General features: G+C 43.1%; 1 protein-coding gene across 1 annotated transcript in view; it reads right to left on the bottom strand.

The window, feature by feature from the left end:
* Positions 1-12,276, bottom strand: part of MYO1D (myosin ID) — a 361,250-nt gene that overhangs the window by 146,912 nt on the left and 202,062 nt on the right. Inside the window, exons 17-19 of the mRNA XM_061390407.1 lie at positions 10,192-10,415; positions 5,332-5,476; positions 4,485-4,589 (exon numbers count right to left, since the gene is read on the bottom strand). Coding sequence (XP_061246391.1) covers positions 4,485-4,589; positions 5,332-5,476; positions 10,192-10,415 — 474 coding nt within the window. The remainder of the gene's footprint in view (positions 1-4,484; positions 4,590-5,331; positions 5,477-10,191; positions 10,416-12,276) is intronic.

Here is a 12,276-nt window from a genome sequence, read left to right as displayed (position 1 = left end):
GGACTTTTACAATGTAAAGGTCACAGTTTTATAATTTATCAGGGAAAACAAGAAAAACGCATAAGAATTAAAGAACAAAAAAACATGTAACCCAGACAGAACAACAGAAGTGAATAGGCAACCCACAGGAGAAAATTTTTGCAAATCATTTATCTGAAAAAAAACTCTTATTTAATGAATACATAAAGAATATATGTTGTATCTAGAGTACATAACTCAATAATGAAAAGACCAAAAAATTTTTTTAAATGGGTAAAGAATTTGAAGAGACATTTCTCCGGAGAAGATACACATGTGGCTGTAGAAAAACATGAAAAGGTGCTTGAGATCACTGGCCATCAGAAAAACACACATCAGAACCACAGTGAGATATACCACCTCACGCCCACTAGGATGGCAATAATATAAAAGACGGACAGTAACAAATGCTGGCCTGGGTGTGGAGAAAGTGGATCCGTCATTACTACTAGTGGGGGTCTAAGATGATACAGTCCCTTTGGAAAACAGCCTGGCAGCTCCTGAAACAGTTAAACACAGAATGCCCACCTGGCTCACAAAGTCCCCTGTTAAGATATACCCAAGGGAACTGAAAACACATCCACGGAAACACTTGTGCCTGAATGTTAACAGCTGCCTTAATCATAACGGCTGCAAAGTAGAAACAGCCCAATGTCCATTAACCGAGGATAGAATAAATAAAATGTGATCTATCCATACAATGGAATATAATTGGCAATAAAAAGAATGACGTCTTGATACCTGCTACACCATGAAAGAACCCCGACAGCATGCCAAGAAGCCAGTCACAAAGGACCGTGTGTTATACAATTCCATTCATATGAAAAGTCCAGAACAAGCAAATCTATACAAACAGAGCATAGATTAGTGGCTTCCCTGGGCTGGGGGAAAGGGGAGGTTTCGGCATGGGGGGACAGCTAAGGGGTGTGGGGTTTCTCTACAGGTTAATGAAAATGTCGACAACTGGTTTTAGTGAGGGGTATTCAACCCTATTCTAAAATCATGCACTTTAAAATGGTGAAAGATATGTTATGTGAATCATATCTCAATGAAAAGTGAAAGTGTTAGTCACTCAGTCGTATCTGTAATTAAGATGAAAACAGACTCTATGTGGTAAAATAATAACTACTCTTGGTAGCAATGATTTACTTCATGTAGCAACATTTTTTTTGCCATAAAGGAAAACCAGCACTTGTCAGCCTTCTTGAAGCAAGGTGCTTGCAGAGTTTCTGCATAGTTTTTCTAAGCTGTTTTGCACAACCTCCTGCGATGCTTTGTGAGAGACAGGGTTCCAAGTCAAACTGGTTTGAGGAACTGCAAACCACAGCCTCCCCTGGGGTGTTCAGAGCCCACCGATACATCAAGTTTCATAGAATTCTGCATTATAAGAGCATGTTTAACCCATCATTCCTGGTGGTTCAGATGGTAAAGAATGTGGGAGAACCGGGTTCGATCCCTGGATTAGGAAGATCCTCTGGAGTAGGAAATGACAACATGCTCCAGTATTCTTGCCTGGGAAATTTCATGGACAGAAGAGCCTGGTGGGCTACAGTCCATGGGGTTGCAGTCAGATGTGACTGAGCGACTGACACTTGCACACTTTTTTCCTGAATACACTTACTTGTAGAATTCTTTAAAAAAAAAATCATATTTAAGGGAACACTGGTTTGTGAAAACCCTCTTGGAGAACACTAGTCATTTGTATCCATCTTAGGATATGGAAAACAAAGAACATGGAATTTGAATAGCAAGTAAAAGTCGGGCTCCTCATCTTTTGTGAGATCACACGGGGAAACAGATTAAGTGTGCTGCAAACGAAAATGGAAAAAAACAACTTGTTGCATCACTTCTCAAGGTCACACAAGATTTGAAAAACAGTAGGCCATAGTGCTCAAGTGCAGACTCTAGCTCTTCAGATGATATGTCCATGAGTTAATCAGGAAACCAACAGACAAAACCCTCAAAGCAACAATTCCACTGAAGCACTGTTTAGAAATATTACATTCTTTTTATGCAGAAATGTAATTTCTACGGAGCACAGGTCATAAGTCTCTACCTTGAGCTTTAGCAGCTCAAATCATCCTTAATGCATAAATCAAGTGAGTGGGAAGGACATTCATGTAACCAAGGAAAAGCTTTGAGTTGCATAACTTAGCTAAATCAAAACAAATCAAAGACAAATGTTTTCGAAACAAATGTGAATTTATAAATTCAGATTTAAAGTAATTCTAACATAGGAAGGGACATAATTTTTCTTCCTCTTAAATCATAAAGTAATAGAAAAACTTGATCACAGATTCAGTGTTAGATAGGCTCTTATCTGATTTCTTCTATTACCCAAGCTAAAATCCTCAACCAGAGAAAAATCTCTAGTTATATTGCTCTTGCCTGAACACTTCTAGGGATCTGTCTGTAGGTTTTGTCAGCTCCACAGGGGCCAGAGATAAAGTTTCCCTGGAGTCAGACCAGGAGAAAACACATTATGGGTGAGAGTACAACCAGTCCATCCTAAAGGAGATCAGCCCTGGGTGTTCACTGGAGGGACTGATGCTGAAGCTGAAACTCCAGTACTTTGGCCACCTCATGGGAAGAGTTGACTCATTGGAAAAGACTCTGATGCTGGGAGGGATTGGGGGCAAGGGGAGAAGGGGACGACAGAGGATGAGATGGCTGGATGGCATCACGGACTTGATGGACATGAGTTTGAGTGAACTCCAGGAGTTGGTGATGGACAGGGAGGCCTGGCGTGCTGCAGTTCGTGGGGTCGCAAAGAGTCAGACACGACTGAGCAACTGAACTGAACTGAACTGAACTATTTGCACAGGTCTCCCACCTTAAAGGACATTTTATAGCTGTGTGTGTGCTAAGCCGCTTCAGTCACATCCTACTCTTTGTGACCCTATGGACTGTGGCCTGCCAGGCTCCTCTGTCCATGGGGATTCTCCAGGCAAGAAAGAATACTGGAGAGGGTTGTTATGCCCTTCAGGGGAATCTTCCTGATCCAGGGATCAAATGCATGTCTCTAATGTTTCCTGCATTAGCAGGTAGGTGCTTTACCACTAGCACCGCCTGGGAAGCCCTTTTATGGGTGTAGCTATGGAAAGCGATTGTTTCAGAAAGAACCAAAACATAAAGAAGAGGACTTGACTAAAATCATACCAGGTTTACCTACATATGTCCTGGACGACTGGAAAGTTGCTAAAGATGACATTATCTAAGCTATGATGTGAAGAAACACAGTGTATTATTTTGCATTGCACTTAGAAATACAGAAGCATGACTAAAACATTTTCCGTTTGTTTTTCTGCAGTAGGACCTAGGGAGACACATGTTGTCAGACATCAAATTGTCATCACTAGAAAGATAGAATTAGGGATGCCAGGTTTTTCTAAGCAGATGATGTAATTCTCAAAACCATCCGGCTCTCTCTGATCAGTTGTCCTGATGACTAATTTGACCGTGATACTAGAAAGGAAGTATCCTAGATAGTGGATATGAGAATTCACTAAAATGGTACATTCCTTTGTCAAATTAAAAAAACTGGCATCATGGCTTATACTGTTTTGTGTGGGTGTGCGAATCTGGTTAGCAAAAGTCACTTCTTGGTTGTCTCATGAACTCTAGGTATACTGATCAAATAGAATTTCTGGATCTAGAGTTCAGAATTCGACTCTACACTTTGGTAACCAAGATACTACCAGCAAGCTTTCCATGGTGACATTTCATTCGACGTTTAAAACAGGCTGCTCTCTAGTTTGTTAAAAAGTCTGTATAATATTGAGTTGATCTCTTCTTCCACAGAATATCTGAATGCTAACATCCATTATGTAAGAACACATACACTACCCACTCCTCTCAGCGCCTGGTAATGACAGTTCCACTTGCTATTTCTATTAATTTGACTGTTCCAGATATTTCATGGAAGTGGAGTCAAACAATACTTGTCCTTTTGTGTCTTATCAAATATCTTCAAGGTGCATCACCCTGCAGCATGCATTTCATCCCGTCATGGCTGAGTAGTATTCCATTGGATGGATATGTGTATTCTTTATTCAAATATCTGTTGATGAACATTTGGGCTGTTTCTACCTTTAACTACTGTGAAGAATGCTGCTATGAACACTGAAGTACAGTCAATGATCTTTTAAAGAGATTTAACTGATAGGAAAAAGATAATATATTTACCCATGTAGCTACCACTTTTCCTGTTCTTCATTCTTAGGGGTATGTCCACGTTTCCTCCTGCCTGGAAATATTCACTTCCCTAATTAGACTTTATAGCCTAACCCTAATATTGTAGTCACTTCAGTCATTCCGTCAGTGCTTCACCATATAAGCAGGTAGAGCCTGTGGATGATGTAGCCAGTCATGGACCTCTTGTTCCGTCTGGCTGTGGTCATAGCTAAGTCAGTTTCACCTGAATCAGTCTTTTCTTTCCAGGGAGGTCTGTTTCCAGCCTGCCTTACCTTACGGACGTGACAGGAGAAGAGGACGTTCATGTATTTGTCCTTCCGTTTTAGTTCATTCGCAACGGGCACGAATGTGCCTGAGGTCTGAGGTGTATCTGGTTTCTGAAAGAGACAGGAAATGTGGTAAAAGGTGTGTGCTTAACATTTTAGATGAAAACATCATCTGTTACTGCTTTATACCTCTGCTCATGTATTTTCACACAGGTCCTTTTCACCTCCCCACCCCGGATGATAAGCTACTAAAGGGTTATTCTAACACCAAAGATCCTAGAATATTTTAAAAATCAAGAATGGGAGAGAGGATGAAATACAGCGCTGGGAATAACTGATACAAAGGTGGGTAATTAAAAATAGTTGCTGAATTATGCAAGAGAAGGTTTAAATGATCAAAGCCAGGTTATTGAATGTACCTAATTCATATGGATAGAAGGCAGAGAACACTCTCTCTCTCTTTCTGGTTTAATATTTATTTATTTGGCTGCATCAGCTTTTAGTTGTGGCTCACAGGCTCTCGAGCACGGTCTCAATTATTGTGGCTCAGGGCTTAGTTGCCCTGAGGATGTGGGATCTTACTTCCCCAACCAAGGATCAAACCAGTGTCCCCTGCATTGCAAGGGAGATTCTCTACCACCGGACCACCAGGGAAGTCCTGATAACTCTCTTTAAAGTGAGGGACATACCCATGTGGTACACTTAGAAGCCGTACAGTCTTTTAGTTTAGTATCTCCCGTAAGATTTAGCTTCTGAAGGTGTCTTAGTCTTTCTATAAATTCCTGGAGAAAACGTCTTCTCTTTCTTTGTTAAAGGAGCGGAAGTAGATTGCACTTTGTTCTCTTGGACTTACCGAAGCAAGATAGTTGCCCTCCCAGGCTCTCTGGAGCCCAAGGTCAGCCCTTTGACCCTTCAACATTTCCACGGCTGCAACCTTTGCTCTCACTTGAGGCAAGTCTGAAGCAGGTATGGTCTTGATAAGTTGGGATGCTCTCCATCTGTAAGTAAACAAACAAAATGTTTTAAGACTTTAAAAATACCATCCTATTCATTCTCCAAAATAACTGAAGCTGCCTTTAAGTAGAATTAAATTACTTCCACATCACCCTGAAAAAAAAAAAACCCTCCAAAATATACATAGAATGTGTTAAACGACGTAACAGTTTTATGTGGAGAGAGATTTTTGTAAAACTTCCTTTGCTGTTTGCATGTTTTGGAAGCAACCAGAACTTAGGGATACATGGACTCTCTTAATATCTATAGTTAGGGCATAAGAACTCTGGCTTCATCATTCATTCACTCATCAAATGTTTTCTAGGCACTTACTAAACTTCAGATGCTGTTCTAGGGAGCAGAGGCACAGCTGTAAACAGACAGACCCTTTCTGCTAGGTGCTGATGTTCTAGAAAGCAGAGTTTAGTGTTAGTTGCTCAGTTATGTCCGACTCTTTGTGAGCCCATGGATTGTAGCCCACCAGAATCCGCTGTCCATGGGGTTCTCCAGGCAAGAATACTAGAGAGGGTTACCATGCCTTCCTCCAGGGGATCTTCCCAACCTAGGGATTGAGCCCACATCTCATATGTCGGCTGTATCAGCAGGCAGGTTCTTGACCACAGAGCCACCAGGGAAGCCCCAGAAAGCAGAGGCAGATGAGAAATAAGCGAGTGAGTAGACACCCAGTGTGGATGATGGAATTAGGGCTATGAAAGAAAACACGACAAGGAACCGGGGAGAGGAGTGCAACAGAGGGAAGGAGCAGAGAGCAGGCGTCAGACGCCAAGGCTGGTCTGGAGGCACCCTGACAAGGACAGAGGAGCAGGAAGTGGCGGGGACCGCTGTATGGATGCTTGGGCAAGAGTGTTTAGGGCGAGAAAACAGTGAGCGCCGAGATTCTAACGTGTGAGCTGGCTTGGTGTCTGAGGGCAACAGCAAGGAGTCCTGTGAGCCGGAGCAGGAACCTGCGGGAGGGGGACCGAAGAGGGGGTGTCAGGGAGAGAGCCGGGGCCAGAACCCACAGTGCCATGGAGGCCATGTGTCGGGTCAGTCTGTCCCCTCTTCACTCCCACCGTGGCCCAGGACCGGGTCCACCGCGGACTGACCCCAGGGGCCTGTGGCAAAGAGCTGTGCTGGGGAATTCAGATCTGACCCACCCAACCTGGGGGGTAGGCGGGCGGGGCGGGGGATGAGCACACACTTCTCCTCCTGATCAAGCAAACCTCCATCTCCTAGATACATGCAGCGGACAACAGCTGCTGCCGGCAAGCTCAGCAGCCTTGACCCCAGGAAGAAGCTGGGTGCGAGGAAGGCACCCGGCCTTCCCAGGATGAAAAAGAACTGCTGTGAGGGATGAGAAGGTGGCTGAAGCTAGAAGCACAGACATGTTATAAGAAAACAAGGCCCCGCGATTCAGAGCAAAATCCTTGAACACACTTCTCTCAGGATTCTACAGATCAAAAGTGCAAGGATCAGTTAAATACCATGCAGCAATGAGACCAGGGGTTGGTAAACCACAGCCCGTGCCAAATCTCACCCATGGAGCTAAGAATAGTTTTTACGTGTTCAACAAAACAAAACTATGTGACAAAGACCATGTGGAGCCCATAAGCCCTAAAATATTTACTATCTGGCCCTTTACAGGAAAAGAGTGCCTTTGAACCAGATTAATCCAACTGGCAAGACTCTGTGTGTGTGTGTGTGTGTGTGTGTGTGTGTGTGTACAATCAACACACAGAGCAGATGTATTATTTTCAAAATGCTCATTGACTGTAAGTCTTAAGAAGGCTGGGGACGGTCTTTCACAGCTTTCTTATTTATCACTGTATCCACACGAAACCTAGGTCAGTGGCTCTGACACAGCAGGTGCTCAGTAAATATTTGCTGAGTAAATCAACTGAATTTTACACAAAATAATCAATTCTAGGCCATACATAAAACCTCCAAGCCTTAAAAAAGAAGACTGTACAGTCTACACTGCAACATTATCAAAATCAATAATTCTTTGCAGCTGCTAAAATTATAACATAGATCTTTATTTACTGTGATGGACAGGTCTCCAAGACTTATTTTTAAGTAAAGTCATACAGCCACACATAGATTCCTGCTTATAAAGAAAGCTGAGCACAGAAGAATTGATGCTTTTGAACTGTGGTGTTGGAGAAGACTCTTGAGAGTCTCTTGGACTGCAAGGAGATCCAACCAGTCCATCCTAAAGGAAATCAGTCCTGAATATTCATTGGAAGGGCTGATGCTGAAGCTGAAACTCCTATACTTTGGCCACCTGATATGAAGAGCTGACTCATTTGAAAAGACCCTGATGCTGGGAAAGACTGAAGGCAGGAGGAGAAGGGGACGACAGAGGATGAGATGGTTGGATGGCATCACCGACTCAATGGACATGAATTTGAGTAAACTCCGGGAGTTGCTGATGGACAGGGAGGCCTGGCGTGCTGCAGTCCATGGGGTCGCAAAGAGTCGGACAAGACTGAGCAACTGAACTGAACTGTGGAAATAAAGAGAGGGAAAGAAACCCAGATAGTATGAGCAAACAGTTCCACAGTACTTACTATGTGCAGGCACTATCTGAAATGCTTTATATCTATTTACTCATAATCCTTTCAGAACCCTATGAATGGGTGCTATGATAACGGCCCTTTTCCAGATAAGAAAACAGAGGCACAGAGAGATTAATTCATTTGTCCAAGGTTACACAGCTGGTCAGTGGCAGCTAGATTCCAGCGTTCGCGTTCTTAACACTATATCATACTTCTCTTATATGGCATTATATGCTTGTAAATGTATAGACAAAGATTTAGAAGGGTACAAACTAATTGTTAATAAGCGCTTATCTTAGGGGAAAGAAAGAAAAGACAAGAGACAGTGTGGAGGATTTCAACTTTATATCCTATAAAATTCTATATTATGTCCCTTAAAAAATGACATGTATTCAGGTATTGCTTCCTTACTTTTTAGATTATGTAAAAAGTGCAGGTGACAGATGATATAATTCATGGAAAAAATGAATCTGCACACTAAGAAGGCTCTGCCGAGCTTTACAGCTGACAGTTATGGGTCACACTGGACAGTGGAGGGTTGAGGTTCTTTTGCGTTCATTAATTTTCTCCTGTCCTATTTTTTTCTTTGTATGAGCAAACCTTTTTTTTTTTTTTTGAAAGCAAATGAGATACATATCAAAGAGCTTTCCTCCCTTTAAAAAAAAAAAAAAACAAAACAAAACTTTTTTTTTTTTTTTAATCTTTTGATATTTGCCACCAGTTTACATTCAACACATCAATCAGTTCATGGTGTACTTGGTAGAATACCATGATGCCAAATGACCATATTTGAGAACCATTAGCTTAGAGGAGCCTGGCATGCTATAGTCCATAGGGTTGCAAAGAGTCAGACATGACTGAAGCGATTTAGCACAGTTTAGTTTATAGGGCTTCCCCAGAGGCTCAGAGGATGAGCTGGTTGGATAGCATCACTGACTCAATGGACACGAGTCTGAGGAAACTCTGGAAGATAGTGAAGGACAGGGAAGCCTGGCGTGCTGCAGTCCGTGGGGTCACAAAGAGTAGGATACGATTTAGGGACTGAACAACAATGGCTCAAGAGCTAAAGAATCTACCTGCAATGGGTCAGGAAGATCCTCTAGAAAAGGAACTGGCAACCCACTCCAGTACTCCTGCCTGGACAATCCCATGGACAGAGGAGCCTGGAGGGCTACAGTGCTTGGGGTTGCAAAGGGTCAGACGCGTCTTAGGGACTAAAAACATACATACAACTTTGTTTATGTGACTAGATGCTGTATGTAAGACATAGCTAAATATATCCGGTGCATGCTGGCAACAAACAAGCTTAAAAAAACAAGAAGAAAGAAGCTATGAATAACTACAAAGTCAGATTCAGGGAAGTTTATAAAAAAAATGAAGATTAGCTGGGAAGGTATCAAATGTGACATGGATGTTAATTTATTTACTTATTTGTTTTTAAAAATAGCTTGCTCTATAACAGTGTTTTCTTTCATTTTAAAATCACCCAGGACCTCCGCTTGGGCTGTGCTCCCCAGCACCGTTAAATAGGACTTTTCAGAGGTGGGACCTGGGCCTCACTGTGTTTTACAAACTCTTTGTGAATGTCAGGTGTGGACAGAGAACCACTGCTCTGAAAGGATAACAGACTTCCTAGTATGAGTGATATGTGGTAATTCTAAGAGCAAAAAATAAAAGAAAGTAGAGACATCATGCTAATAGCTTATCTTAAACATGGCTTGACCTGGGCCTTGTGGCATACCACTGACCACTGCTACAGGAAAAATACGTAGACTGTTCTATTTTCTGAGGGGTAAGCAGATGCCCTTTGACAGTGAAATCATGAAGGTGGAGACACAAGGTAAAAGCCAATGGAAGTGTTAGTCGCTCAGTCGTATCCAACTCTTTGTGACCCCATGAATTGTAGCCCGCCAGGATCCTCTGTCCATGGGGTTTTCCAGGCAAGAATACTGGAGGGGGTTGCCATGCCCTCCCCTCCAGGGGATATTCCCCACCCAGGGATCAAACTTGTGTCTCCTGCATGCAGGCAGATTGTTTACCGTCTGAGCCACCTGGGAAAAATATAGCAAACAGCAGAGCTAATATCATGGCCTCAGGTTTGTAACTTTATCTAATAAGTGTGCTGTCATACATGGACGCTGCACATATCCACAGGTTCTTACCTATTAAAAATTGCCTGTAGGACCTCCTCGAAACGGTGAAGAACTTTCGGCGGGGTTGGCCACTGCACGTGCTTGCCGTAGTCCCTCATGGTCTTGATGCCGTGGAAGCGCCTGGCCACCTCGTGGATGTAGGACTTGACCTTGTAGCGACGGTAGTATCTGATAATCGTCAGCGCTGCTCTGGTCCTCTTGTACCGCATGCGGGCCAGGGTGCCCCGCCACACCTTCATGATCGAGGAAAATAAAAAAAGGAAGATGTTGCTGGATCACTTTGAAATCACAGACGCTCCTTTACTTAGATGCTCAACCTGGAAATTTGCATACATCGTAAGATCAGCCCAAGCCGAAGCATGTCAATTCTGCCTGCCACCAACAGATGGTGCCAGGAGGCACACCCATCATTTTGACTCAGAGTTTAGGGGGTTTATTATCCACAAAGAAGCGTGTGGAGTCTGAAGCAGAGCCCTGTTCTAACTCTAAGGTCACGAAAAGAAGAAAGCCAAAATACCATTATCCTTGGATAAATATTTTAAGAATGTTGAAAGGAAGCAAGATGAGTCAGAACCCAAAGCCATCAACATCCACAGTTCTTTTATGAAACCTAGCTTTGCACAGACTACACACATCGGCTGCTACTATAATGTTGCAGTGGAGTTAGGAACTGATTTATTCCTGTGCAGGGGTCTGTGCAGCCCCCCTCCCTGGGTGTTATGTAAACTCCTGTGAATTTAGATGTATTCCTGGGGAAAGGGTAAAAAACAGATGAATGATATCACAGAATCTATGTCCAATGTTTGCAGTGCTCAGAAATCAATCAGACAATATGTAAACATTTCAGTGCCTGCTTTATCCAAGCATAGTGAAGTCATAGATTACTTATATTTGTCTCAGGATCCCATCCTTCTCAACCTCTCAAGTAAAAAGAAATATGGTATAGTCTTCATCATTGACTCTTCCCCTAACTATGCTATTACCAAATGTATCTTTTCTTGTGCAGTATTTCCAGTATAAATTGCTTTCTTTTCCTTTCTGCTACTAGAGTCCCAAGACCCCAAACTTCCTCACTGTTTTCTTGGATAACCTCCTCGGACGAACTGCCACCACCGTCCAGGTGATACTCACTGCTGCTACTTAAATGACTGTCTGAATTCTTAGGTTGATGGTACTATTTCCCTCCCTGTCTCTGGACTCTCAGGACCAAGAAATTCAACCTCTAATTCAAAGCCCACACAGTATGAATTCTCCAGGATTGCTCAGGGTTCTTTTATTTCTTCTTAGATCCCCATCTGTGGCCACCAATTTCTCACAGAAAAACTTAGGTGATGCCTTTTTCAAAAAATAGTATTTATTTATGTATGTTTGTGCTGGGTCTTCATTGCTGCATCACCTTCTGTCTAGTGGCGAGGGGGGCTCCTCCTCATTGCGGTGCGTGGGCTTCTTAGTGGGGTGGCGTCTCTTGTTGGGAGCACAGGCTGTAGACAGACCGTGCAGGCTTCAGCAGTTGCAGCACGTGGGCTCAGTAGCTGTGGTGCACACGCTTAGTTGCTCCGTGCCATGTGGGATGTTCCTGGACCAGGAATTGAACCCTCGTCTCCTGCACCGGCAGGTGGATTCTTATCCACGGCACCACCATGGAAGTCCTGTGATGCCGTTTTCTTTCTCTATTTTTTTCCCCAGGTGATTAAAAAAATTTTTTATTAACTTTTATTGGAGTATAGTTGCTTCATAATGTTATAGTAATTCCTTGCTGCAGAGCAAAGTGAATCAACCATTTGTATCCATATAGCCGCCCTTTTTTAGATTTCCTTCCCATTAGGACACCCCAGAACACCGAGGAGAGTTCCCCGATGCCTCTTTCATTTAGCCATTTTAGGCTGGTTTTCACAAAGGTTCCTAAACATCCCACGAGGTTGCACTGCCCCTCCTTTCCAGCCTGCTGCACTAACATGCGGAGGCCATTCACGGACCCCAAAGAGGAACTAACGGATCAAGAGAAACCGTGACATGTGAGGGAAACACGACCAGAGCAATTTGTGATGAACCTGGAGCTCATGTATAAGCAGAATATATAGAGACGAAGAGGCA

This window comes from Bos javanicus, chromosome 19, assembly GCF_032452875.1.
Source record: "Bos javanicus breed banteng chromosome 19, ARS-OSU_banteng_1.0, whole genome shotgun sequence".
Classification (NCBI taxonomy): Eukaryota; Metazoa; Chordata; class Mammalia; order Artiodactyla; family Bovidae; genus Bos; species Bos javanicus.
Note: the sequence above shows the minus strand (reverse complement) of the source record. Positions and strands in the feature narration are given on the sequence as shown.